This window comes from Melospiza georgiana, chromosome 29 (genome assembly GCF_028018845.1).
Source record: "Melospiza georgiana isolate bMelGeo1 chromosome 29, bMelGeo1.pri, whole genome shotgun sequence".
NCBI lineage: Eukaryota > Metazoa > Chordata > Aves > Passeriformes > Passerellidae > Melospiza > Melospiza georgiana.
The window spans coordinates 5,867,985-5,891,108 of NC_080458.1; the positions used below are offsets into that span (position 1 = coordinate 5,867,985).

General features: G+C 66.7%; 2 protein-coding genes and 1 long non-coding RNA gene across 6 annotated transcripts; 2 read left to right on the forward strand and 1 right to left on the reverse strand.

Moving 5' to 3' along the window:
* Nucleotides 1-739: 739 nt before the first annotated feature.
* Nucleotides 740-13,884, forward strand: SP1 (Sp1 transcription factor). Of its 2 annotated transcripts, none has more exons than XM_058042103.1 (6): nt 740-779; nt 1,789-1,883; nt 2,484-3,990; nt 11,564-11,732; nt 12,098-12,297; nt 13,327-13,884. In XM_058042103.1, exons 1-6 carry the CDS (start codon nt 773-775, stop codon nt 13,641-13,643), a joined length of 2,295 nt encoding a protein of 764 aa, XP_057898086.1. In that variant the 5' UTR covers nt 740-772; the 3' UTR covers nt 13,644-13,884. The 2 variants fall into 2 exon arrangements, with proteins under 2 accessions (XP_057898086.1, XP_057898087.1); XM_058042104.1 differs by lacking the exon at nt 740-779 and adding an exon at nt 1,307-1,376.
* Nucleotides 13,885-14,815: 931 nt separating this feature from the next.
* LOC131094552 (uncharacterized) lies at nt 14,816-16,083 on the reverse strand. 3 transcript variants are annotated; one of them, XR_009115684.1, is made up of 4 exons: nt 15,361-16,083; nt 15,189-15,254; nt 15,057-15,122; nt 14,816-14,971 (listed from the first exon to the last, which is right to left on the reverse strand). It is a non-coding gene; the product is annotated as an uncharacterized LOC131094552 (long non-coding RNA). The 3 variants fall into 3 exon arrangements; XR_009115682.1 differs by having other exon boundaries at nt 15,189-15,211; nt 15,318-16,083; XR_009115683.1 differs by having other exon boundaries at nt 14,816-14,994; nt 15,057-15,079; nt 15,142-15,211; nt 15,318-16,083.
* A 1,045-nt stretch (nt 16,084-17,128) lies between these two features.
* Nucleotides 17,129-22,840, forward strand: AMHR2 (anti-Mullerian hormone receptor type 2). The gene is made up of 12 exons (XM_058042130.1): nt 17,129-17,141; nt 17,225-17,374; nt 18,240-18,413; nt 19,094-19,180; nt 19,620-19,732; nt 20,053-20,277; nt 20,724-20,838; nt 20,974-21,134; nt 21,376-21,523; nt 21,604-21,740; nt 22,090-22,245; nt 22,715-22,840. The coding sequence occupies exons 1-12, from the start codon at nt 17,129-17,131 to the stop codon at nt 22,787-22,789; spliced, it is 1,554 nt and encodes a 517-aa protein (XP_057898113.1). The 3' UTR covers nt 22,790-22,840.
* The last annotated feature ends 284 nt before the right edge of the window (nt 22,841-23,124 follow it).

A 23,124-nucleotide genomic window follows, 5' to 3' on the forward strand; every position in this document is an offset into this window, starting at 1 on the left:
CCGTACCGAGGCCGAGGGGAGCCCCGGGAGTGCCCGGGGGAGCCCGGCCGGCTCGGAGGGAGTCGAACGCAACATGGCGCCGGCTCCGCCATTCGCCGCGCCGTCCCCCCAAGGGCGCAGCCCGGCCGCTGGCCCCGCCTCCCCGTGGCGCCCATTGGCTCGTTTGAGACCGACCGGCGCGCTGATTGGCATCGAGCCGCGCCGCGGCTGCCGCCTCCGCGTTGGGATTAGTCGGCGCTACCATCAATATCCGCTCATCTCCCGCCCCGCGGCGCGGCCCGCGCTGCCGGTTGGTGCTGGGCGCTGCCAGTTTCCCCCACGCCCCGCCTCCCGCGCTCCATTGGCGGCGGCGCACGTTCATCACACCGCGGCCCGCGCCGCCGCGGCCGCGCCCATACGGGGTCTCCCTGCGAGCCCGCGCGGGCGCCGATTGGCTGAGCCGCCGCCCGCCCCCCTCCCCCCCGCGCCCCCATTGGCCGCCGCCCCCGCCGCGCTCCCCCTCCCCCACGGGGCGGGGCGCCGGGGGCGGGGCCCGCCCGCCTTCCTCTCCCCCCGCGCCGCACCGCCCTCTCTTCCCATTGGCCGCGCCGCCCGTCGCTCCGCGGCCCGCGCGGCGCCCATTGGCTGCGGGGGCGGCGGGGGGCGGGGCGCGGGGCTGCGGCCGCGGCGCGCGGCCCCTCCCTCGGCAGCCCCTCGGCGGCACCGGCGGGTTCGGCCGCTCGCCCGCCCGCGCCCCCGCCCCGCCCCGCGCGCCCGGCCCGGCCCCGGCACCATGAGCGGTAAGGACGGGGCCGGGGCCGAGCGCCGCGCGGGGCCCCGGGCACACGCAGAGGCGGCGGCGCCCGCCCGCTCGGAGGGGCCAGAGGCGGCCCCGCCCCGCCGGGCCGGGCCCCGCCGGGCCGGGCCTCGCCGCGCCGCGCCGGGGGGACCTGCCGGGGGAGGGACCCGGGGGAGGGGGGAAGGCCTCGGGGGAGGGACCGGCGGCCGCGCCGGGCAGGGCTGGAGCGGAGGAGGGGGCGGCGGGGAGTGATGGGGAGGCCCCGGGAATCGGGGCTGGGGGCGGCGGGGGGGGGGGGCGAGCTCCCGGGGGATCGGGCGCGGAGATGGCGGGGGAGGCCGGGGGGGTGGGCGGCTGCGAGCGCAGGCACCGGGGGGCTTTCCCCCGTTCCCGGGCACGGCGCCCTGCGGGGGCGGATGCGGGGCCCGGGAGCGGGGGGGCCGTGCGAAGGAGCGAGCGGGCGGGGGGCGCTCCGCGTCCCCTGCCCGGGGCAGCCCCCGGTGCGGGGCGCCGGGGGCGAGGGCAGCAGCGGGGGGCGCTGCCCCGGTGGCCGGCGGAGGATGAGGAGGCTCCCGAGCGCTGGGAGAGGAAGGACTCGGTGGGAGCGGGGACCCCCGCGCCGGGGGTGGCGGGAGGGGCAGCCCGGGCAGGGCGTCCCGCGGGCCGGACCCGCGCGGGGGAATCCCGGGGTGGATCCGCGGGAGGTGCGTGCCCCGGGCCGCGGGCAGGGCGAGGGGGAGGCCCGGGGAGCGCCTCGGCGGGGGCCAGGGAGTGTCCCGGGCGGCCGGGGAGGAGCCGCGCCTGGAGCAGGGCCGGGTCCTCCCCCCCTGTCCCGCTGCCAGTTCCTCCTTGGCAGCTCCCCGCTCCTCGCAGCCCCTTCCCGGCCGCGCCAGCAGCGCACGGGCCCCCCAGAGCCAGCCCGCCGTGTCCCCTCCGGGCCTGCCGAGCCTCGTGCCGCTGCCCTGCCCCAAAATGTCCCTAACCGGGGCTGTCACTTCCCTCCCGCGCAGACCAAGAGAGCACCGAGGAGATGTCGGCTGTGAAGCCCGACAAGGGCGAAGGCGACGCCAGCAGCACGAGCAGCGCCGGCGGTGGGGAGGCCCAGGTGAGCGGGGGAAGGATCGGCCCCGCTGGCCCCGGGGATCCCGTGGCAAAGTCCAGGCCCGGGCCGAGCTGTTTGCTGGGCCCAGGCAAGCGTTTCAGCAGGGCAGGAAGAGGAGGGTGAGCGCTGCCAAGCAGCGCCCGTGGCTTCCCCGGCTCTCCTCGGAAACACGCAGTTCGCCTGCTCCCCTGACACCACGGGCCCCTGGCCCTCCTCCAGCTCGGGGAGCCCAGGAATGAGCCTCCTTCCTGGGGGTTTGTCCTGCCTCAGGGGGATTCCCCGCCTTGGGGGTGGAGGAGCCCTCTTCTCTCTTGGCTTTCCCAGGCAGGCTCCCTCCCAAAACGCTTTTCCGTGTGGGTTCAGGCTGTCCCGGCCTGACAGCCTTGTGCCTGGCAGTTGTATTTTTCCGGCTGTGGGTGGGTTTGTTCAGGAAGGAGTGTTTATCTTTTCCGAGTACGCTCCTCCCTGTTTTCTCTTATTAAGTTGTTCTTTTTTTTTTTTTTTTTTTTGTTTCCCCGTTTGGTTGTTTTTTTTTTTTTTCACTCCGGGCCTGCCCCTCGGGCCTCCTCCCAACCTCTGTAACTCCTCCTCTCTCGTCCCCAGGAGTCACAGCCCTCGCCGCTGGCCCTGCTGGCAGCCACCTGCAGCCGCATCGAGTCTCCCAATGAGAACTCCAACAGCTCCCAGGGCCAGCAGGGCGGGAGCGGCGAGCTGGACCTGAACGCGGCCGCCGCCCAGCTCACCCAGTCGGCCAACGGCTGGCAGATCATCTCGGCGGGCTCCAGCACCCCCACGGGCTCCAAGGAGCCGGGCAGCAACGGCAGCAACGGCGGCGACGCCTCCAAGAGCCGCCCGGTCAGCACCGGGCCCTACGTGGTCACCTCGGCGTCCGGCCTGCAGAACCAGCAGGTGCTGACGGGCCTGCCGGGCGTCATCCCCAACATCCAGTACCAGGTGATCCCCCAGTTTCAGACCATCGACGGGCAGCAGCTGCAGTTTGCCACCACCCCGGCGCAGGTGAACGTGCAGCAGGATGCCTCGGGGCAGCTGCAGATCATCCCCGGCTCCAACCAGCAGATCATCACCAGCCGCGCGGGCGGCAGCAACCTCATCGCCATGCCCAACCTGCTGCAGCAGGCCGTGCCCATCCAGGGCGTGGGGCTGGCCAACAACAGCCTCTCCGGGCAGACCCAGTACGTGGCCAACGTGCCCGTGGCCCTGAACGGCAACATTACCCTGCTGCCGGTCAACAGCGTGGCCGCCAGCCTGGCGCCCACGTCCCAGACAGGCACCCTGAGCAGCTCGGGCTCGCCGGACAGCAGCTCCCAGCCGGCCACCTCGGGGGCTGCCAGCAGCTCGGCCAGCACGGCCACGTCCCAGGCCAGCTCGGGCGCCTTCTTCACCAACGCCAACAGCTACTCCACCACCACCACCACCAGTAACGTGGGCGTCATGAATTTCTCCACCAGCGCCACGGTGGGCACCAACGTGCAGGCGCAGACCCCCCAGAGGGCCAGCAGCGTCCCCAGCTCGGACTCTCTGCAGACCCCGGTGTCGGGGGTGGCCCTGCAGCCGGGCCAGCAGAAGGAGGGCGATCAGAGTCAGCAGTCACAGCAGCAGCAGCAGCAGCAGCAGCAGATCCTGATCCAGCCACAGCTGGTCCAAGGAGGGCAGACAATCCAAGCCCTCCAGACCACCCCGCTGTCCGGCCAGACCTTTGCCACTCAAGCCATCTCCCAAGACACCTTGCAGAACCTGCAGCTCCAAGCCGTGCCCAACTCCGGGCCCATCATCATCCGCACGCCCACGGTGGGTCCCAACGGGCAGGTGAGCTGGCAGACCATCCAGCTGCAGAACCTGCAGGTGCAGAACCCGCAGGCGCAGACAATCACGCTGGCCCCCATGCAGGGCGTGTCGCTGGGCCAGACGGGCAGCACCAGCACCACGCTGACCCCCATCGCCTCCCTGCCCAGCGGCACCGTCACCGTCAACGCCGCCCAGCTCTCCTCCGTGCCGGGCCTCCAGACTATTAACCTCAGTGCCTTGGGAGCGTCCGGGATCCAGGTGCACCAGCTGCAGGGGCTGCCCCTGACCATCGCCAACGCCCCCGGTGAGTGCTCGGCTGCCCGCCAAGGAGAAACGCTGGACTCGGCCCGGCCGGGCTGGGCGTGGTTGGTGTCAAATGGTGTTGGTGGCCGGGGTGGGGCTTGTGCTGGCCCTGGGGATGGAGTATGTTGATCACCAGGAGACACTAAAGGCCTTTTTGGGGAGTTTAAGTCTTGGAAATAAAGGGGGGAGTTGGCAGTGGGGGCAAAGTGGAGAAGAAAGGGGACTCCTGGTTCTGTGCCACTGTCCTGCTCTGGAGGCCACCCAGGAGCCTCGGGTCAGGGCTGGGCTGAGGACCCGAGTGCAGCTCGGCTCCTTGGCTGAGCCTGCAAGGAGTCATGGCCATAAAACACAGGGATTAACTGAAAAGCCCGAGAAAACAAACACAGTCACGGAGCCGCGGGGAATTTCCTCCCAGGGGCGGAAGAAAGGGCTCATTAAGTGTCTGGGTGCGGGACAGCGTGACCTCAGCGTGGCCCAGCCGGTCCCGTGGGCACGGGCACCCTGCTCGGATCCCCAGGGATCCACCCCACCGTGTCCCACGCCTGGGAAAAGCAGGATGTGGAGTATGGGAGCTGAGCTGGAGCCTGCTCGGCCGCTGCCGCAGGAGGGATCGGCTCTGGGAACGCTCTCCACTTGCTTTTCCACTGTTTTCCTTGGGAGTTTTTTTCCGGGTTTTTTTTTGTGTTCTGGCTCTGGCTAAAAGGGGCTGTTGCTGGATTTAGTCACAGTTGAGAGGCAGCAGAAAATGTTGCTCAATCCAGCCCGAGCTTCCCTCTCGCGAGAGGCGGCTGCTGCTCCCCCGGGCTTGTTTTGCAGCATTATTTTGGGCTGTTGCTACAGCAGCTTGGCTCGCAGGCAGGCCACGGGTCACTCTAGCCTGGGGATTAGCCTGATCCTTGGATTTCCCGGAGCACAGGGACCCGCGGGGGCTCCCACAGGCAGGGCTGGCACCGGGGGGACACACGGGTGACCTGCAGGGTCCCCTCGGTGCCATCCCCGCACCAGGGGCGCCTCCTGCCCGGCTGGGGCTCGTTCCTCGGCGCTCCCGGGCTCCTTCCAGCCTCGTTCCTCGGGGCTCCCGGGCTCCTTCCAGGCTCGTTCCTTGGGGCTCCCGGGCTCCTTCCTTGTTTTGAAGGCGCTGCAGAAAGGCATGGGCGAGCCCAGTTCCTGTATTCGTGCCTGGCTCTGCCCTCGGAGGTGGAACAGGGAGGAACGTTCTAGAGACCACCCATGCAACCGCCTCCTCCTCCTCCTCTTTCTCCTCCTCCTTCTTCTCTCCCTTTTTTTAGCTCAGCAGCTCTCAGCCCTTGATCTGCCGTGGAGAATTCCCCAGCAGCAGCAGCAGCAGCAGCAGCAGCGGGGCCTCGTGGCTCTGTCCCCAGCCCTGAGTGGCGCTGGCACTGTCGCTGTGACACGGGGACATTTTTAAAGAAAAGCCCGAGCAGGGTTCAGAGCGGTTGTTTGGGGAGCCCCAGCTCGGTGGGATGGTCCGGGAGGCTCCTGGGGTGGAATGGGGAGAGCTGAGGCCAGCACGGAGCGTCCTGGCGCCCGTCCAGGGGCAGGGTTCGCCTCCAGCTTTTCCCTGGCCGTGTCCCTCAGACGTGGCAATGGGTCCCTTTGTCCCCCAGGCACCACCAGCCCCTCTCCAGGGGGAGCTGAGCCCCCCAGGCCTGCGTCCCGCCGGATCCGAGCTCTGCCATGGGAATTTGAGGGAGGGATTTGTTCCCAACGCTCCCCAAATCCCTGAGAGCTTTCCAAGCCTCCACGTGCGCTGGAATTTTCTGCTCCGGGCAAGGAGTTGAGAAGGGTTTTTGGAGCAGGAAAAGCTCCTCTGCTTCCGGGGGAGGCAGATGGAAAATGAGCCCTGGCTGGGGAGGGACTGGGGCTGCTTTTCCTTGGGTTTGTGCTCCTGGGGAAGGAGGAGGTGCCCAGGCAGTGCCACCAGGGCTGGTGGCGCTGCGTGTCCTGCCCCTTCCAGAGGGTTCTGTGTCCCCTCCTGAGCCCCAGGGATGGGGGGCTGTGCCTCCCAGCCCCTCGGCTCTGTTGCCAATGAGGTTTTCTCCTGGTTTTTGACAGGGGAAGAATCCCTCAGGGAGAAAACAACACCGGAAAAGGTCTTTAAAGCTCGGATTTTTTTCTTGCTGGGTGGGATGCAGAGCCCAGCTCTGTGCAGGTGTGACTCTGTGTTAATGGGGTGGCTCAGGGGCTGTTTCCTCCTCCTCCCTGGCCGGGCTGGGAAGGAGCAGAGGCAGGGGCAGGTCTGTGGCCGCCAGGGGTGGCATGTGGGCAAACAGGCTCTGCCTCCCCTGGCTGTGCCCCTGGGGAGGGCACCCAGAGCCAGCCAGGGGGGATTTCCTCAGCTGGCAGCACCCCAAAACCCTCCTGGGGTGGGATGGGGTCTGGGGCTCAGCCAGGGGCTGGGACACCTCAGAGGGGTCCAAGAGCCACCTCAGTGTCACCCCAGCCCGCCCAGGGAGGGGACATCCTGTGTGAGGGGGATGATGGTGGCGATTTTGTGACATCGCAGTTTCTCTTCCTCTTTTGCCCTAGGGAGGGGCTGTTCTGAGCTCGGTGTCCTTATAGTGGCTCTGTCCCCATGTCCTTGTCCCTGGCAGAGCCCTGCTGTCCCCACATACCTGGCACATACCTGGCTGAGGAATGTGCTGTGTAAACAGGTGACCACCAGGGAGGTCAGCACTGGAATTAAACCCCCTTGTTTTGGGGGCACTCAAGGGATATCCCTCCTTTTGGGATGTTTGATTCCAGGGCTGGATGGAGCTGTCGGGTGGGGTTGGGATTTTCTGGGCAGCACGAGCTCCCTTCCAGCTCCTTGGGTGAGGATGTGGGGGAGCTGGGCCGTCAGGACCATCCCTGGTGGGCGCAGGAGCCCTCGGCAGCGTGTGCCACGATCCCCTCGTGGCTCCCTGCTCCAGGGCCCTTCCCAGAGTCGGGCCGTGGCACAAAGCCCCGATTGTGTGCTGTTTGCTGGTTTTTAAGGGCAGCCTTATGGCAGGGCCGGGGTGAGGCATCCCCATGGCACGGGGAGGGGAGGAGGGAGCCGAGCCTGCCGTGACGCGCGGCCCTTGTTTGTCTCACCGCAGCCGTGACATCACGGCACAAACCGGCGCATTGTGAAACTTCCTGCTCTGAATCCCGGCCAGGCTGGACTTTACATCCCCTCTGGCTTCCTGGGCTGACCGCCCTCTGTGTCCTTCCCTGGGGGCTGACACGAGCCCCCAGAGAGCGCCGGGTTTGCCTGGGAGGAAGGGGAGCGCTCCCGGCAGAGCTTGCCTTGTGCCGGCTGTGTCTGGCTGAGGTTGTGCCCCACACACGGGCCCCATGGAGGGGGCAGCCTGTGGATGCTGGGCCCCATGGAGGGGGCAGCCTGTGGATGCTGGGCCCCATGGAGGGGACAGCCTGTGGGTGCTGGGCCCCATGGAGGGGACAGCCTGTGGGTGCTGGGCCCCATGGAGGGGACAGCCTGTGGGTGCTGGGCCCCATGGAGGGGACAGCCCTGCTGCTGCTCCCTTTGCTGTCCCTGCTGCTGCTCCGGGCCCGGCTCGGCGGGGCTGGGAAGGGCTGGCGGCCGCACCGGGCCGGTCGGACGGGTCGGGCGTGCGGCACCCGCCCCGTGACTCCTCCCGGGAGAGGTCCCGGCTCCAGGCCCGTCTGCTGGGCCCTGATCTGCCTTTTCCTTTTATCTGGGCCAGCCCCCAGCCCTGCTGGAGCCCCGTGCTTATCGCCCCACACGGGAGGCCCGGCCTGGCTCCCGGCTTTGGGGGAGTTTCCGCGTGGCTCCTCGCCAGAGCGTGGGCGCCCACCTCGGCCCGGCCGGCAGCCTCCAGACGGCTCCTCATCCCCTCCCACCCCGTCCTGGGTTAGATCCTGGGGCTGATACAGGCGTCAGTTCCTCCTTGGGATCAAAAACTTGGGATTTGTGGCCCAGGAAAGCTCCCACTCCTGGTCGCTGTGAGGGAGAGGCGCGCGGAGGCTGGGTGAGGTGGGAGCCGCCGGCTGGGGTTCCCCACCTGGGGAATTACCTTTGCCTTGGAAATTATTGGAATTACCTTGGAAAAAGCCATGCATTTTCCTCCTGCCACAGGGATTTCTGCCTGGCTGGCAGGGGTGCCGTGGTGGGAGCTGCCTGTGCTGCAGGGTGAGCTGCTCTGGGTGCTTTCACGCCAGCCAAGGCAGGACTGGAGGCTTCATCCCAGTTTTGTGACCATTCGGGCAGGGATTTGAAGGACAGAGGGGCTCTGTCTGTCAGTCTGCAGCACAACAGAGGCATTTGGCAAATCCCGGGGGATTCAGGGATCTGGCAAGGTGGATGATGAGGTGATTCCCTGCCTCAGCTCTGTCCCCTCCCTCGCTCCATCGGCTCCATCCCAATTTATCCCCTCTCCAAAGGAAGGGTCGCTCATGCTGATGCACAGAAACCTCCAGCAATTACAGGAGCTGCCCAAGGAGTGGCCTCTGGAGTCATCAGAGTCCAAATTAAAGCCCAGTTACTCACTGGGCTGCAGCTTCCAGCCTGCCCCATCCCCTGGTTCCCTCTCCACGGCCCCGATCTCCAAGGAATTGCTGAGCCAGAGCTTGGCTCATTTACATGGATGAGCTCCTGGTGCAGATTAACTCGTTTGGCAAACCAGGGAGGGAATCAGATGGGAAAAAACCAAGGGGACATCGTTCCAAAGCCACTTTGTCCCTTTGTGCAGCTCTTTGGTGTGTCTGGAGCAGCTGGGGTTTGTTCTGGGCAGGGCAGTGACCCCAAAAACCAGGCAGGAAATGGGGAGAACTCGAGTTGTGAGCTAGAAAATGTGGATTTTGGAGGTGTTTTCAGGAACACACCCGTAGAGGTTGGGGCTGCGTGTCCCCGGGTTTTGCTTTTCTTTATTTTCACCCGAAAACTTCCTCGTGCCAGGAAGCCACGTCGTGCCTGGTGCCAGCTCTCCCCCCTCGCCCTCTGCCCAGGCACAGCTGCCAGAGGTGCACAGTTTGCACAATCAGCGCCGGTCTGTCGGTTTTGGGTTTTATTTCCTGCTCTTCCCCTAAAAATGAACACGGGGTCTGTTCCCCTGCCTGAGGCTGGCCGGGGTGGGTGTGAGAGCTGCTCCCTCCTCCCTGCCGGGCATTTCTCACCTCCTGGTAGTTTGCTAAATAAAGCAAACAAGCCCCAGCTTTCTCCTGCACAAGGAGCACCTTGTCTGCAGAGAATCCCCCAGCCAAGATTCCGGGGTTTGGGGTTTTTTAGTGGGACACCAGAAACTGCCCCGTTCCGGGGGGGTCTCAGAGGTGGAGCTGGGCCAGGGGCAGCTCCCCTCGCCTGCCTTCCCAAAATCCCTCTTTTTCCCCAGGCTTTTTCCAGGGATTAAACCTCCTCTTGCTCTATTAATAATGTATTTTTGAGGGCTTTGCTGACCCGAGTGTGGAGCCTCCGGGGAAGCTTTAGTCTTAGTAGGGATGTGCATTAGGGGGGATAATAAACGTGAATTATCCTCTCTGCCCACTTTTCCCCTGAACCTGTCGTATGCCAGGGATTTCACAGCTCCTGCTTGGGCTGGGATGATCCCTGCAGGTCCAGGATCTGCTGCCCTGGGTTTATGCCTCACTGAGAGGTGGCCACAGATCTCCAGCAGCACGATTTGGGTTTGTTCTGGCCAAAAGGCCAGAAAACACCGTGTAGGCTTTTGCCTCTTGGAGGATTGAAGCCATTCCAAGGCATCCTAGCTGGGTTCTCTCCTGCTGTATTTTTGGGGAAAGAACTTTTGTTTCTCCTGGTTTGGGATTTTTGGAGGGGAGAGAAGTTGTGGTTTTTTTTGTTTTTTTTTTCCTTTTATTTTTTTCTTGCTTTTATTTTTTTTTAATTTCCCCAGCAGCTCTTCCCATCCGGGGAAGTCTCTAATCCGCGGCTGGAGCACAAAGCTGTCGGTGCTGGCTTAGGGAGCTTACAAACCCCTCCCAGGCCGGCTGCGTGCAGGGCTGTGCCTGCAGACACGTCACGGAGCTGCAGGGAGGGCCCGGGGAGCTCCTGGGATCCTGGGCGGCGTGGCACCGAGGGCCAGCCTTCGAACCGTGTCACCTTTGCAGGGCACATTTGCTGCCCAGCGCTGCCGTGCTGCCCAGAGCTGGGTGAGGGGACAGTCCTGGGGTGCATGTGCCAGGTGACATCCTGGCTGCTGCTGCCCTTCCCCAGTGTGTGACAGGGCCGGGCTCTGCCGCTGGGGCTGTCTGGAGCTCTGGGCGTCCCCGGCAGGCCAGCTCTGCCCTTCCCAGGGAACCTGGATCCCTGCGGGCTGGGGGCAGCCAGCCTCCCACTGCCTCTTCTCCCCGGTGAGAGAGGAGCCTCAGGCTGTGCTGGGAAGCTTCAGCTGGGATTTTAGGGAAGGTTTCTTCACTTTCCTGGTGGCTCCTGTCCCTGCTGAGCCCCAGGGATCTGCTCTGGTGGCTCCTGAGCCCCAGGGATCTGCTCTGGTGGCTCCTGAATCCCAAGGATGTGTTCTGGTGGCTCCTGTCTGTCCCTGCTGAGCCCCAGGGATCTGCTCTGGTGGCTCCTGAGCCCCAGGGATCTGCTCTGGTGGCTCCTGAATCCCAAGGATCTGTTCTGGTGGCTCCTGTCTGTCCCTGCTGAGCCCCAGGGATCTGCTCTGGTGGCTCCTGAGCCCCAGGGATCTGCTCTGGTGGCTCCTGAATCCCAAGGATCTGTTCTGGTGGCTCCTGTCCGTCCCTGTTGAGCCCCAGGGATCTGCTCTGGTGGCTCCTGAGCCCCAGGGATCTGCTCTGGTGGCTCCTGCCCCTCGTGGAGCTTTGCCCAGGCGCCACCGACGCCTGCTGGCACTGGCACCAGCAGGGACTGTGGAGGTTGCTCCTGCCAGGAATTCTTCCTCATTCCCAGCGCTGTCTCTGGGTTGTGAAACTCCCTCCTGGCACCTCCAGGCGTGCCCAGCCTGTGCCTCATGGGGCATTTGAAATTTGTCCCCCTCCAACCCCCCCTGGGCTCCTGCCTCGGAGCTCCTGTGGGGAAAACCGGGATGGTGAAGGAAATTTCCCTGCCTGGCCGAGGTGCTGCTCCCAGCAGGGCTGCCCAGAAGGATCGTGGGCTGGGGTTTGGGAGTGCCAGCTTTGGAAAGGGCAGCGAGTGACCAGCAGCCCCAGGACAGCCCCACTGGCCTTCCTGCCGCCTCCTCCTCCTCCTCACTGAGCTGCTGGAGACAGCACCAGGAAAAGCCCCAGATGGGATTTTTGGGAATAATTCCTGCCTGGAGCTTCATTTCCCGGCCTTGGGAGAGCAACCCTGGAATGACATAAAACCCCAGGTGTGCTTGTCTCAAACCTGCCACGTTCAGTGACCACAGCATGTCCTTCCTGTGAGGAAATTGGGGTGAAAAAGGTGGATTTGGGGCTGGAATCACAGCCCCTGGAAATAAATTAAAGACCTGGGCCAAAATGGGGGAAATGCAGAGGTCCAGGGAGAGCCCCAGGCCGGGGAGTGTCAGGAAAGGCGAGGGAAAAGGGTGGGATTCACCTTTGGTTCCCAGTGAGGAGCCGCTGTAACGTGCCTGTCCCTTGCCTTGCAGGTGAGCACGGGGCCCAGCTGGGGCTGCACGGCGGCAGCGGGGACGGGCTGGGCGACGAGAGCACGGCCGTGGAGGAGGGCGAGACCAGCCCCGACCCCCAGCCCCAGCAGGGCCGCAAAACGCGGAGGGAAGCCTGCACCTGTCCCTACTGCAAGGAGGGAGAGGGCAGGTGAGGCTGTGCTGCCAGGAGCGCCCCATCCGCCCCCAAGGGGCCTCGTTTCATGGGGTTATTTGGGTTGGGAAGGGTCCCTCAGATCGTCAGCTCCCCCTGTTCCCCCAGCCCTGGCAAGGCCACGCGTGTCCCCAAGTGCCACCCGTGTCCCCAAGTGCCACATGCACGTGGCCTCCTGGCTCCCCCAGGTCCTTTCCCAGCTTTGCAGCCCCAATTCCCCGTGTCCCATGGGGCTGCTGTCAGCCAAGGACAGGACCTGGCTCTCCCCAAACCCATCAGTCCCACAGGTCTGATCCTAGTCCAGCAGCTCCACCCCCGTATCCCTTGAAATTCCCCCATGTTTAACCTTTCCCTTCCCACAGGAGCTCTGGGGATCCAGGCAAGAAGAAGCAGCACATCTGCCACGTGCCGGGCTGTGGGAAGGTGTACGGCAAGACGTCTCACCTGCGGGCGCACCTGCGGTGGCACACGGGGGAGAGGCCCTTCATCTGCACCTGGGTGCTGTGCGGGAAGCGCTTCACCCGCTCCGACGAGCTGCAGCGGCACAAGCGCACGCACACAGGTGGGCCAGGGGGCTCCGGGGGGCTCCGGGGGGCTCCGGGGGCGCTGGGCTGGCTGCTCTGGCTCGTGGGGCAGCCTCAGGGATCTGTGGAGCTGAAATTGCTGCGTTGGCCTTGAGCTCTTGGCGCTGAGAGCCCCTCCAGAGCTTGAGCATTCTCACAGGGAGGAACTTTTTCTCAAGGTCTCAGCCTTTTCCCAAAATTTCAACGTCCTGGAGTGTTGGCTTTGATCTCTTGGGGCTGAGAGCCCCTCCAAAGCCTGAGCATTCTTGTGGGGAGGAATCTTTTCCCAAAATTCGAGCATCCTGCAGCGTTGTCCTTCATGTCTTAGCTCCGGGGCCTGACCCCTCTCTCAGAGGGCAGGACCCCCTCCCCAATCCCAACCTTTTCCCAAAATTCCAACCTCCTGCAGCGTTGTCCTTCATGTCTTCACTCCAGGGCCTGACCCCCCTCTCAGAGGGCAGGACCCCCTCCCCAATCCCAACCTTTTCCCAAAATTCCAATCTCCTGCAGCGTTGTCCTTCATGTCTTCGCTCCAGGGCCTGAACCCCCTTTCAGAGGGCAGGACCCCTCCCCAATCCCAACCTTTTCCCAAATTTCGAGCATCCTGCAGCGTTGTCCTTCATGTCTTCGCTCCAGGGCCTGACCCCCCCTCTCAGAGGGCAGGACCCCCTCCCCAATCCCAACCTTTTCCCAAAATTCCAACCTCCTGCAGCGTTGTCCTTCATGTCTTAGCTCCGGGGCCTGACCCCCCTCTCAGAGGGCAGGACCCCCTCCCCAGTCCCAGCCTTTTCCCAAAATTCCAATCTCCTGCAGCGTTGGCGTTCATTCTTCGCTCCAGGGCCTGAGCCCCCTCTCAGAGGGCAGGACCCCCTCCCCAATCCCAACCTTTTCCCAAAATTCCAGTCTCCTGCAGTGTTGGCGTTCATGTCTTCACTCCAGGGCCTGACCCCCCCTCTCAGAGGGCAGGACCCCCTCCCCAGTCCCAGCCTTCTCCCCTCCGTCCCTCACGGCGCTGTCCCTCCCCGCAGGAGAGAAGAAGTTTGCCTGCCCGGAGTGCCCCAAGCGCTTCATGCGCAGCGACCACCTCTCCAAGCACATCAAGACCCACCAGAACAAGAAGGGAGGCGCCGCCAGCGTGGCCATGAACGTCTCGGCCGTCCCCATGGACACGGCGGCCTCGGCCGAGGGCAACGGCGGCGCCACGCCCTCGGCGCTGATCGCCACCAACATGGTGGCCATGGAGGCCATCTGCCCCGAGGGCATCGCCCGCCTGGCCAGCAGCGGCATCAACGTCATGCAGGTGGCCGACCTGCAGTCCATCAACATCAGCGGCAACGGCTTCTGAGGCTTCTGAGCGGCACCTCCAGCACTGCCCGGCCGCCTCCTCCACCTGAAGGCCAGAGCTATATATATATTTTTTTTTAATTTTGGCTTGATTTCCCCCCCCCTTTTTTTGTCCCTTTTTCCTCCCCTCCTCCTGCCTCTCCCCCCAACCCGAGGTCCCTTGGCGTCATCATGCCTTGGTCCTTTTAGCAAAAAAAAAAAAACAAAAAAAAGCAAACAAAAAAAGAACCCAACGACAGAAATACCAACAAAACAATACAAAAAAAAAAAAAAAAAAACAAACACAAAAAAACAAAAAAGAAAAAAAAAAAACCAAAAAAAAAAAAAGAAGAGAAAAGATTCTATATTATTATTATATATATAAAAATATAAAATGTGTTCGTTTGAGAGAGGAGAGATGTTGCTGTGACCATGGCGTGGTCCCTTTGATGCCTTATCCTGGAGCAGGTCGGCCCCTCTGGGGCGCGCCGGGCGAGCCCGAGCTCCCCTTCCCTCCCCGACCCCCTTTCCCACCAGAGCCCCCGACCCCGCCCGGGCTGTCGGCGCTTTGCTTTGAGGTGACTCTGTAATTCCTTTGGCATTCTCGGGGGGAGATCCCGCTGGATGTTTCACCCTTGGACTCCCACTGCCCTCCCCTGCCTTGGCAGGTGTTGTTTTTATTTTTTTTTCTCGGATCTTGGTTTTTTCCAGCCGTTTTCTTGGCAAGGCTCCCTGTACTGTGGGAGTGGAGTTGCTCCATGGGAAGGTCGTGGACAGAGGGGCTGGGACGCAGCCCTGGGGGGACAACTGGAGCCTCCTCGGGGGAGAAAAGTTGATTTTTTTTATTACAGCCAGCATTGGAATTAATAATAATTATAGTAATAATCGGGAAAAAGGAGCATCTGCGGAGCTCAGCCGGTCTGGAGCGAGGGGGAAGCACCGCAGGGACACGAGGGACACTCGAGGGTTTTGTTGTGGCACCGCTGGAGGTGGCTCCTGACAAAAAAAAGGGAGCTGGAAACAGGGACAGTTTGGAGAAAAACCCCCAAAAAGGGTTTTGCAGGATCCTGCTCCTCCCGCCGGGGGAGGGCTCGGTCCTTTCCGTTCTTCCTCCCACACCCTCCTCTTCCTGCCCCAGCCCCGTCCCGGCTGCCCTGCCCGGGCTCGTCCCCAGCGGGGCTGTGGGTGCAAAAGGAAATCTGGGATTGTTCCCAGCAGCAGCTCTGGGGCGAGCCCAGCAGGGCCTGAGCGGGGCAGGGGCCCAGGAGGGGACCCACAACTTCCCTGCTCCTGTTTTGGGCTCGGGGCAGAGGGGAGCCCCCGGCATGGGAGCTGGTCCATGAATCCCACCTGCCCGGGCCATCCATCCCCACCTGCCCCGGGTGTTCCCACCTGCCCGGGCCATCCATCCCCACCTGCCCCGGGCTGTTCCCACCTGCCCGGGCCATCCATCCCCACCTGCCCCGGGCTGTTCTCACCTGCCCGGGCCATCCCTCCCCACCTGCCCCGGGTGTTCTCACCTGCCCGGGCCATCCCTCCCCACCTGCCCCGGGCCATCCATCCCCACCTGCCCGGGCCATCCATCCCCACCTGCCCGGGGCTGTTCCCACCTGCCCAGGCCATCCATCCCCACCTGCCCGGGGCTGTTCCCACCTGCCCAGGCCATCCATCCCCACCTGCCCGGGGCTGTTCCCACCTGCCCAGGCCATCCATCCCCACCTGCCCCGGGCTGTTCTCACCTGCCCGGGCCATCCATCCCCACCTGCCCGGGCCATCCCTCCCCACCTGCCCCGCGCTGTTGTCGCCCGTCCCCCCAGGGCAGGTGCAGAGCAGCCACCCCACGCCCCCTCGGTGCTTCCCAGCCCGGCCCGTGTCCCGCTGCCCACGGTTGTCCCGGGAGAAGCTCCAGCCGTGCCAGGAGCCCGGGGAGGAGCCGCGGTCCCTCGGGACAGCAGGAGCTGCCCCATCTCCATCCCGAGCTTCGCTCCGCTCGCTCGGCAGCTCCGGGAGCCGGCGGGAAGCAGGAATCTTGTTTTGATTTGGGGTTGGTTTTTTTTTTTGTAAAAAACACGCAAAAAAAGGAAAGGCAGCAGAAGCTCCCCGGGGAGGGGGCGCAGGGCCCGGCCCCCCCAGCCCCCCCCGGCTCTCTCTCTTGATATCTATTTTTGCATTTGTATATTTTTATATAGGAAACTTTAAGCATTTGTATTTTAATAACCCTGTGAAGCACTATGAGCTCCCCCCGACCCCCCCAGCCCGAAATCCACAAAGGATTGGGACAAACAACAGGAGGTTTCTTAATTTAATGGTCAATTTGGTGATTTTACCCCCACCCCGACGCCCCTCGAGCCCAGCTCTGTCCCGGAGGGGATCAGGTGCCAAAGCCCAGCCCGGCTCGGGCGCTGGGATGTCCCGGGTGGGGTCCCCGGTGTCCCCTCCCTCCCCGTGGACTGTCCCCAAGGACCCCAGGGAGGGAGGGGGCCCCAGGGACCCCCGGGGGGCTCTCTCAGAGCCTGGGCTGCTCCCCTGCGGTTTTTGGGGGGATCAGAGCATTTTGGGGGGGATGGGGGGGTCCACACCACCAGCGCTGCTCCCAGTGCCGGGGGGTGGGGGGGGCAGCTGGATCCCACCGCCCCCATTTTGGCTCTGTTGGCACCGGGGTCCCCTCCCGGCTCCCGGCACCCCAAAGCCCCCAGCAGCCCCCAGACCCCCCCAGCCATTCCCGGGACACAAAACACAAACGTGCCTTGACAAGGGGGTGTCAGGCTGGGGTGAGCCCCCCCTGCTCCGCTCCCACGCCCCTCAGAGGGGCTGGGGGGCTCTGGGGGCTGCCCCCTCCCCCAGCTTTAATCCACTGTCACCCCTTCATTCCGGGGGGCCGGGGCCGGTTCTCTATGCAGCGGGGGGGTCCTGGGGGGTCCAGCCCCCCCAAACTGGCAATAATTCTCTCCCTGTTTGATCTCGTCCCATCTCTGTTGTTTTAATTTGGGGAAGGGGAGGGGCGGGGGGGTTGGTTTTCACAAATCCGGTGGCTGATGTCATAAACCTCCCCCCCCAAAGCCGATTTTTTTGGGGGGGAGGGGGTGGTGGATGATTTTTTTTTTTTTGGGTCCCAAAGTGCTATTTTTTTGTACAAAAAGACTTAGATGAAACTGTTAGTTTTGGGGGGCTCCTTTGTAAATGGGGAACGACGAGTTCTTTTTGTAATAAACACGAGTCGCTGGCGTTGTCTGGAAGTCTGAGGGGGGGTCCCTTGGTGGGCACGGCCGGTTTTGGGGGGTGGCAGGGGGTACAGGGGACACTGGGCTCCGTTTGGGTGATGCAGGGCAGGGGGCCAGGCCTGGCTGCCCCCCCCCCCAGACACCCTGGCTCTCTCCTCCCTGATGCGGGGGCAGCACCTTCCTCCTCCTCCTTCTCCTTTTCTTCCTCCTCCTCCTCCTCCTCCTCCTCCTGCTGCTCCTGCTGCTCCCGCTCGCTCCTCTTCCCACCGGCCCCGCGGAGGCTCCCATGGGGCGCCCAGGTGGGTGCTGGGGGGCTCAGCCGGGGCTGGGGGTCCCTTCTGGGGGTTCAGAGCCCCCCCTGGTGCGAGGTGTCCCCCGGCAGGTCCCCAGAACCTGACGTGCGTGTCCTACAAGCACCCGAGCGTGCGGGGCGCGCTGGGGGACGCGGGGGGGGCGGCGGCCGGAGCCGTGCGCTGCCCCCCCGGGCAGTGCTGCGTGGGCATCTGGAACCGCAGCCACGCTCTGGTGCAGGGTGAGACCCCCGGGACCCCCGGCCCGGGCAGGGGAAAGGGGGAGACCCCCGGGATCCACAGCTCTGGGCAGGGGAAAGGGGGAGACCCCCGGGACCCCCGGCCTGGGCAGGGGAAAGGTGGCTGCGCTTTGAGCCTGCTCCGGGAGGGGTTGGAGGGGCAGAAGGGGATGGGGGAGGCTGGAGGGGTTGCTCCTGCCCCAGGGGGGATTTGGGGTAGGATGGAGAGCCTGCTCCTGCCCCAGGGGGGGATTTGGGGTAGGATGGAGAGCCTGGTCCTGCCCCAGGGGGGTATTTGGGGGAGGATGGAGAGCCTGCTCCTGCCCCAGGGGGGATTTGGGGGAGGATGGAGAGCCTGCTCCTGCCCCAGGGGGGATTTGGGGGAGGATGGAGAGCCTGCTCCTGCCCCAGGGGGGGATTTGGGGTAGGATGGAGAGCCTGGTCCTGCCCCAGGGGGGTATTTGGGGGAGGATGGAGAGCCTGCTCCTGCCCCAGGGGGGATTTGGGGGAGGATGGAGAGCCTGCTCCTGCCCCAGGGGGGGATTTGAAGGGATAGAAGGGGCTGGGCCAGGACCGAGGGCTTTGGTGCTGCCCTGGGGGGGTCTTGGGGAGGCAAAAGGGGTCCGACCCGAGCCGGGGGGGGGGCAGGAGCGGGGGCTGCTCCGGGCCGGGGGCATTGGGGAGGTTCTGGTCCCTCCCCAGCGGCTCCCTTGGCCTTGGCCTTGAGCAGCGGCTGCGGCGGCGCTGGGGAGGAGCCGCTGGGGGGGGGACCCGCACGGGGGTCCCACCTGTCCCTTGCCCCGCACGGGGGGGTCCCACGGGGGTCCCACCTGTCCCCTGGCCCGGGTGACCGTGCCGCTGTCCCCAGGCTGCTGGGGGGGCCGGGGGGACGCCTGTCCCTCGGCCACCTGCGCCCCCAGCCCCGCGGGCCACCCGGGCAGCTCCGTGCTGCTGTGCCTGTGCCACGGCCACCTCTGCAACGGCAACGCCACCGGCACCGCGGCGACCACCGGCGGGCTGGGGGGGCCCCGCCAGGGCCCAGGTACGGGGCTGGGGGGTGCCGGGGGGCACTCGGGGCTGGGGGACACACAGGGGACCACGGGGCACCCCGGCACCTTCGAGGGACCCACGGGGGATCCTGAGACCTTTAGGGGACCCGCGGGGCACCCCGGCACCTTCAGGGGACCCACGGGGCACCTGGCACCTTCAAGGGACCCACGGGGGATCCTGAGACCTTCAGGGGACCCACGGGGCACCCCGGCACCTTCGGGGGACCCATGGCGGGGTGGGGGGGGTGTTGCCGCCGCTGGGGCCGCGGCGTCCCGGCTCGGGCACGGCTCGGTGGCAGCAGCCCTGCCCCACGGACCGAGCACACGCACACACCAACGTGCTGGACGGGGAAATGGCGTTTATCAGCGGCGGAACAGGGTGATTTATAACAGGGGGTAACGGTACGGTACCGGCAACAGGAGAAGGGTTCTGCCTGAGCGTAACATCGCGATATCTTGAGCGTGACATCGCGATATCTCCCCGCAGGGGGATCCGTGGCGGAGCCTGGGGTTCTGAGGGCGCTGTAGGGGCAGCTGCAGGGTCCCCTAAAGCTGCAGGGTCCCCTGAAGCTGCAGGGTCCCCTAAAACTGCAGGGTCCCCCAGTGTCCCCCACCACCACCCCGGACACCCGGGGGTCGAGGGGCTTTGTGTCACCTCGGTCTCTGTCCCCAGTGCCCGGCCGGGGCGGGTCCTCGGGGACCCTGTGGCTGCTGGGTGCCAGCCCCCTCCTCATCCTCCTCATCTGTCTCGGTGTCCTCGGTAGGGACGGGGACACGGGGGGACCCCCGGGCACAGCCAGCCCCTACCCCACGTCCCCTGGGTGTCCCCAAAGGCCACATCTCTGGTGTTCCCAGAGTGGGTGAAGGTGGGGGTGACTCCAGGTGTGGTGTCCCTGGGGCGGGGGGTCCCCGGTGTCCTTGTGACTCCCTTGGGGGGGGTGTCCCGGGTGCGGTGTCCCTGGTGGGGTGTCCCGGGTGGGATGTCCCGGGTGCGGTGTCCCGGGTGGGGAGTCCCGGGAGGGGTGTCCCGGGTGCGGTGTCCCCCGGGGACCCCGGGATGCCACATTCCCCACATCCCCTGCCCGGCGAGGCGACAGGGGGCTGTTGGTCCCTGGTGCCCCCAGGTGCCGTGTCCCTGATTTGGGGGGTTCCTGTGGGGGGGTCCCCGGATCGGGGTGTCCCTGGTGTCCCCCATCCAGGACTGCGCTGGACGAGGGCCCGCACGGGGCAGCCACCGCGGGGCGGGCGCAGAATCGGGGTCCCCCCGCCGGAGCCCCCCAGCCCGGACCTGCCTGCGCTGCGCTTCCTGCAGGTGCGGGGCACCCCGGGGCGGGGGACACCCACGGGGCGGGGGACACCCATAGAGGGACACCCATGGGCCAAAGGACACCCAACGGGGCAGGGGACACCCAACGGGGGCACCCAAGCGGGAGGGCAGGGAAGGAGGTGATGCTGGGAGGGGGCACCCACATGGGGAGGGGATGTGGGGACACCCATGGCAGAGGGGGCACCAGTCCGGGGGGCACACAGCGCTGAGGGACCCCCAGAGGTGGTCCCCGTGTGGGGGTGCCGGGGTGCCGGGGCCGCCCGGTGCCAGCCGCGTCCCCCGTGCGTGTCCCCGCCGCGGGGCAGGTGCTGCAGTCCGGGCGCTTCTCGGCCGTGTGGCGGGGCACGCTGCGCCAGCGGCCCGTGGCCATCAAGGCGTTCGCGGCCGGGGCCCGCCGGAGGTTCGCGGCCGAACGCGCCGTGCACTCGCTGCCGCTGATGGAGCACGAGAACGTGGCCAGGCTGCTGCACACCCGGGCGGCCGCGCCCCGGGCCCGCGGGGGGCTCCTGGTGCTGCAGCTCTACCCGGCCGTGCGTCACCCCGGGGGCTGGGGGGCACTGGGGAGGGGGTTTGGGGGGTACTGGGGCAGGATAACAGGATGTTGCGGGGCTCGGGAGATGTGGGGGGCAACAGGGGTGGTGTAACAGGAGTTTGGGGGGCTTGGGGGGTACTGGGCCGGGGAGGGATAACAGGAGTTTGGGGGGCTCGGGGGGTACTGGAGTAGTGGGGGCTCGGGGGCCTCGGTTGTAACGGGGGTTTGGGGGGCTCGGGGTGTGCAAGGGATTGAGGGGGCTCAGGGGCCTCGGTTGTAACGGGGGTTTGGGGGGCTCAGGGTGTGCAAGGGATTGAGGGGGCTCGGGGGTGCGTGGGACGGTTGGGGAGCACAGCGCTGGGGATGGGGGCCCGGTGGGGGGACATGTGCGGGAGATTCTGGGGGGCGTCCCACGTCCCCTGCCGTGTCCCTCGCTGTCCCCAGGGCTCCCTGCGCCACTTCCTGGGGCAGCACGTGGGCACCTGGGCGGGCAGCGTGCGCCTGGCGCTGTCCCTGGCCCGCGGGCTGGCCTTCCTGCACCAGGAGCTGTGGCGTGACGGTGAGGGTGGCACCCCTGCTGTCCCCTGTCCCCCTGCCCGGGGCTCCCCTGCACTGTCCCACTCTGGGCTCTGCTCTGGGTTCCTCCCCCTGCCCCATCCCTGCCCCGTCCCCCCGTGACCCCCGGTGTCCCCAGGGCTGTACAAGCCCAGCGTGGTGCACCGGGACCTGAGCAGCCAGAACGTGCTGGTGCGGGAGGACGGCACCTGCGCCATCGGCGACTTCGGGCTGGCGCTGGCGCTGCCACCACGTGCCCAGGACAGCGCCGGCAGCCGGCACAGCGTGGCCATCCGCAAGGTGACAGGGGGGACAGGGATGGGATGGGATGGGATGGGATGGGATGGGATGGGATGGGATGGGATGGGATGGGGAGGTGACAGCCCTGGGTTGGGGATGGCACGCACCTTTGATGTCACTGGCAGTGTGGGCTGTGGCTGCCAGCTGAGCCCATCCCTGGCCCTGGTGGCCCCGGTGGCCCCGGTGGCCCCAGCAGCCCTGGGGGCCCCGAGCCCCACGCTCAGGGCCCGGTGTGGCGCAGGCGGGCACCCAGCGGTACCTGGCACCCGAGATCCTGGACGAGAGCCTGGACCTGCGGGCCTGGGGCCGGGCGCTGCGCCAGGCCGACGTCTACGCGCTGGGGCTGCTGCTCTGGGAGATCCTGTCCCGCTGCCAGGCCCTGAGCCCCGGTGAGCCCCGCGCTGCCCCCGCGCTGCCCGCGGCCCCCCGGCCCCGCTGACCCCTCTGGCCGCCCCGTCCCGCCCTGCAGGAGCCCCGGTGCCGCCGTTCCGCCTGGCCTACGAGGCCGAGCTGGGCTCCAGCCCCAGCGGGGCTCAGCTGCGCCGCTTGGCCGCGGACGAGAGGCGGCGGCCGCTCATCCCCCCGGCCTGGCACCGCACCCCGCAGGTCAGAGCCCCGCGACCCCGGCACCCCCCCGGGTGGGCGCGGGCAGGGGTGACCCCGGGGGGGACAGGGGGTGCGAGGGGGGGGTCCCAGCCTGGGTGCCCGGGGATGCTGAGGGTGCCCGGGGGGCCGTGCCCGTGCTTTGGGTGTCACCCCGGGGGTCTCAGGGGGGTGCGGGGTGGTTCAGGACACCCGAGGGGGGTCCCAGGGGTGTTTGGGGGGGTCCCTGCCCTGGGGTCCCCTCCCTGCTGGAGCGATGGTGCCGAGGGCACCGGGGGCTGTCCCCCTTCGGGGGTGACATCCCCGGGTGACATCCCCGGGTGACATCCCCGGGGTCGTTGGGGTCCCACAGGCCGGGGGGGCTCTGCCGGAGCTGCTGGAGGATTGCTGGGACCCGGACCCCGAGGCGCGGCTCTCGGCCGAGCGGGCGCTGCAGCGGCTCCAGCGCTTGGCCGCGGGGCCCGCACCGGCCCCGGGGGACCCCGGCCCGGGGGCCGCCCCCCGCCAGGTGCGTGCGGGGAAACTGAGGCACGGGCAGGGCAGGGGGACACCGGGAACGGGGCGGGAGGGGGCAGGACGAGACTCCGCCCCTGGGAGGAGCCCGAGCCCAGCCCCGCCCCTGGTGAAGCCCCGCCCTTCTTCCTTCCGGGAGGGGCCGCGGCCGGAGCCAAGGTGGGAGCGAAGTCCCAGGACCCCCCCCCCCGCACCCCAAACCCCAAATCCCCCCCGCACCCCAAACCCTCCGAGTCCCCCGCAGCCCAAACCCCAAATCCCCCCCGCACCCCAAACCCTCCGAGTCCCCCGCACCCCGCACCCCAAATCCCCCCCGCACCCCAAACCCTCCGACTCCCCCGCAGCCCCCCCGCCGCCCGGCCCCATGCAGTCCCGGGGGGCGCCCCCCAAACCCCTGACTCAGTTTCCCCTGGGTGCCGGCGGGGTTCGGGGGGTCCCCGCTCACCGCCCGTGCCCCCCCTCAGGTCCTGGAGTCTCCCCCCATGTGGAACCCTGGTGCAGGTACAGGGGGACACCCCAAACTGGGGGGGCTGCCTTGACCCCTCCGGGGTCAGACTCCCCCCTCAATCTCCTCCTTTTCCCCCCCAGGACAGCCGCCCCCCCCCAACCCCGCGTACCCCCCGAACCCCACGTACCCCCCCCAGGTCCCACCCCCCAACCCCGTGTACCCCCCGCCCGCGGCGCCCCCCAACCCGCTGGGGGGGCCGGGGCAGCCCCCGTACCCCGCTGGGCCCCCCCCGTACCCCCCGGGGCCGCCTCTGGCCCCCTCGGGTCCCCCCTTGGGTCCCCCCCTGCCGCAGCCCCCCCACCCGGGGGTGCTCCCCTCGCTCCCCCCCGGGCTGGACAAGAAGGCGGCCAAGAAGATGAAGAAGAG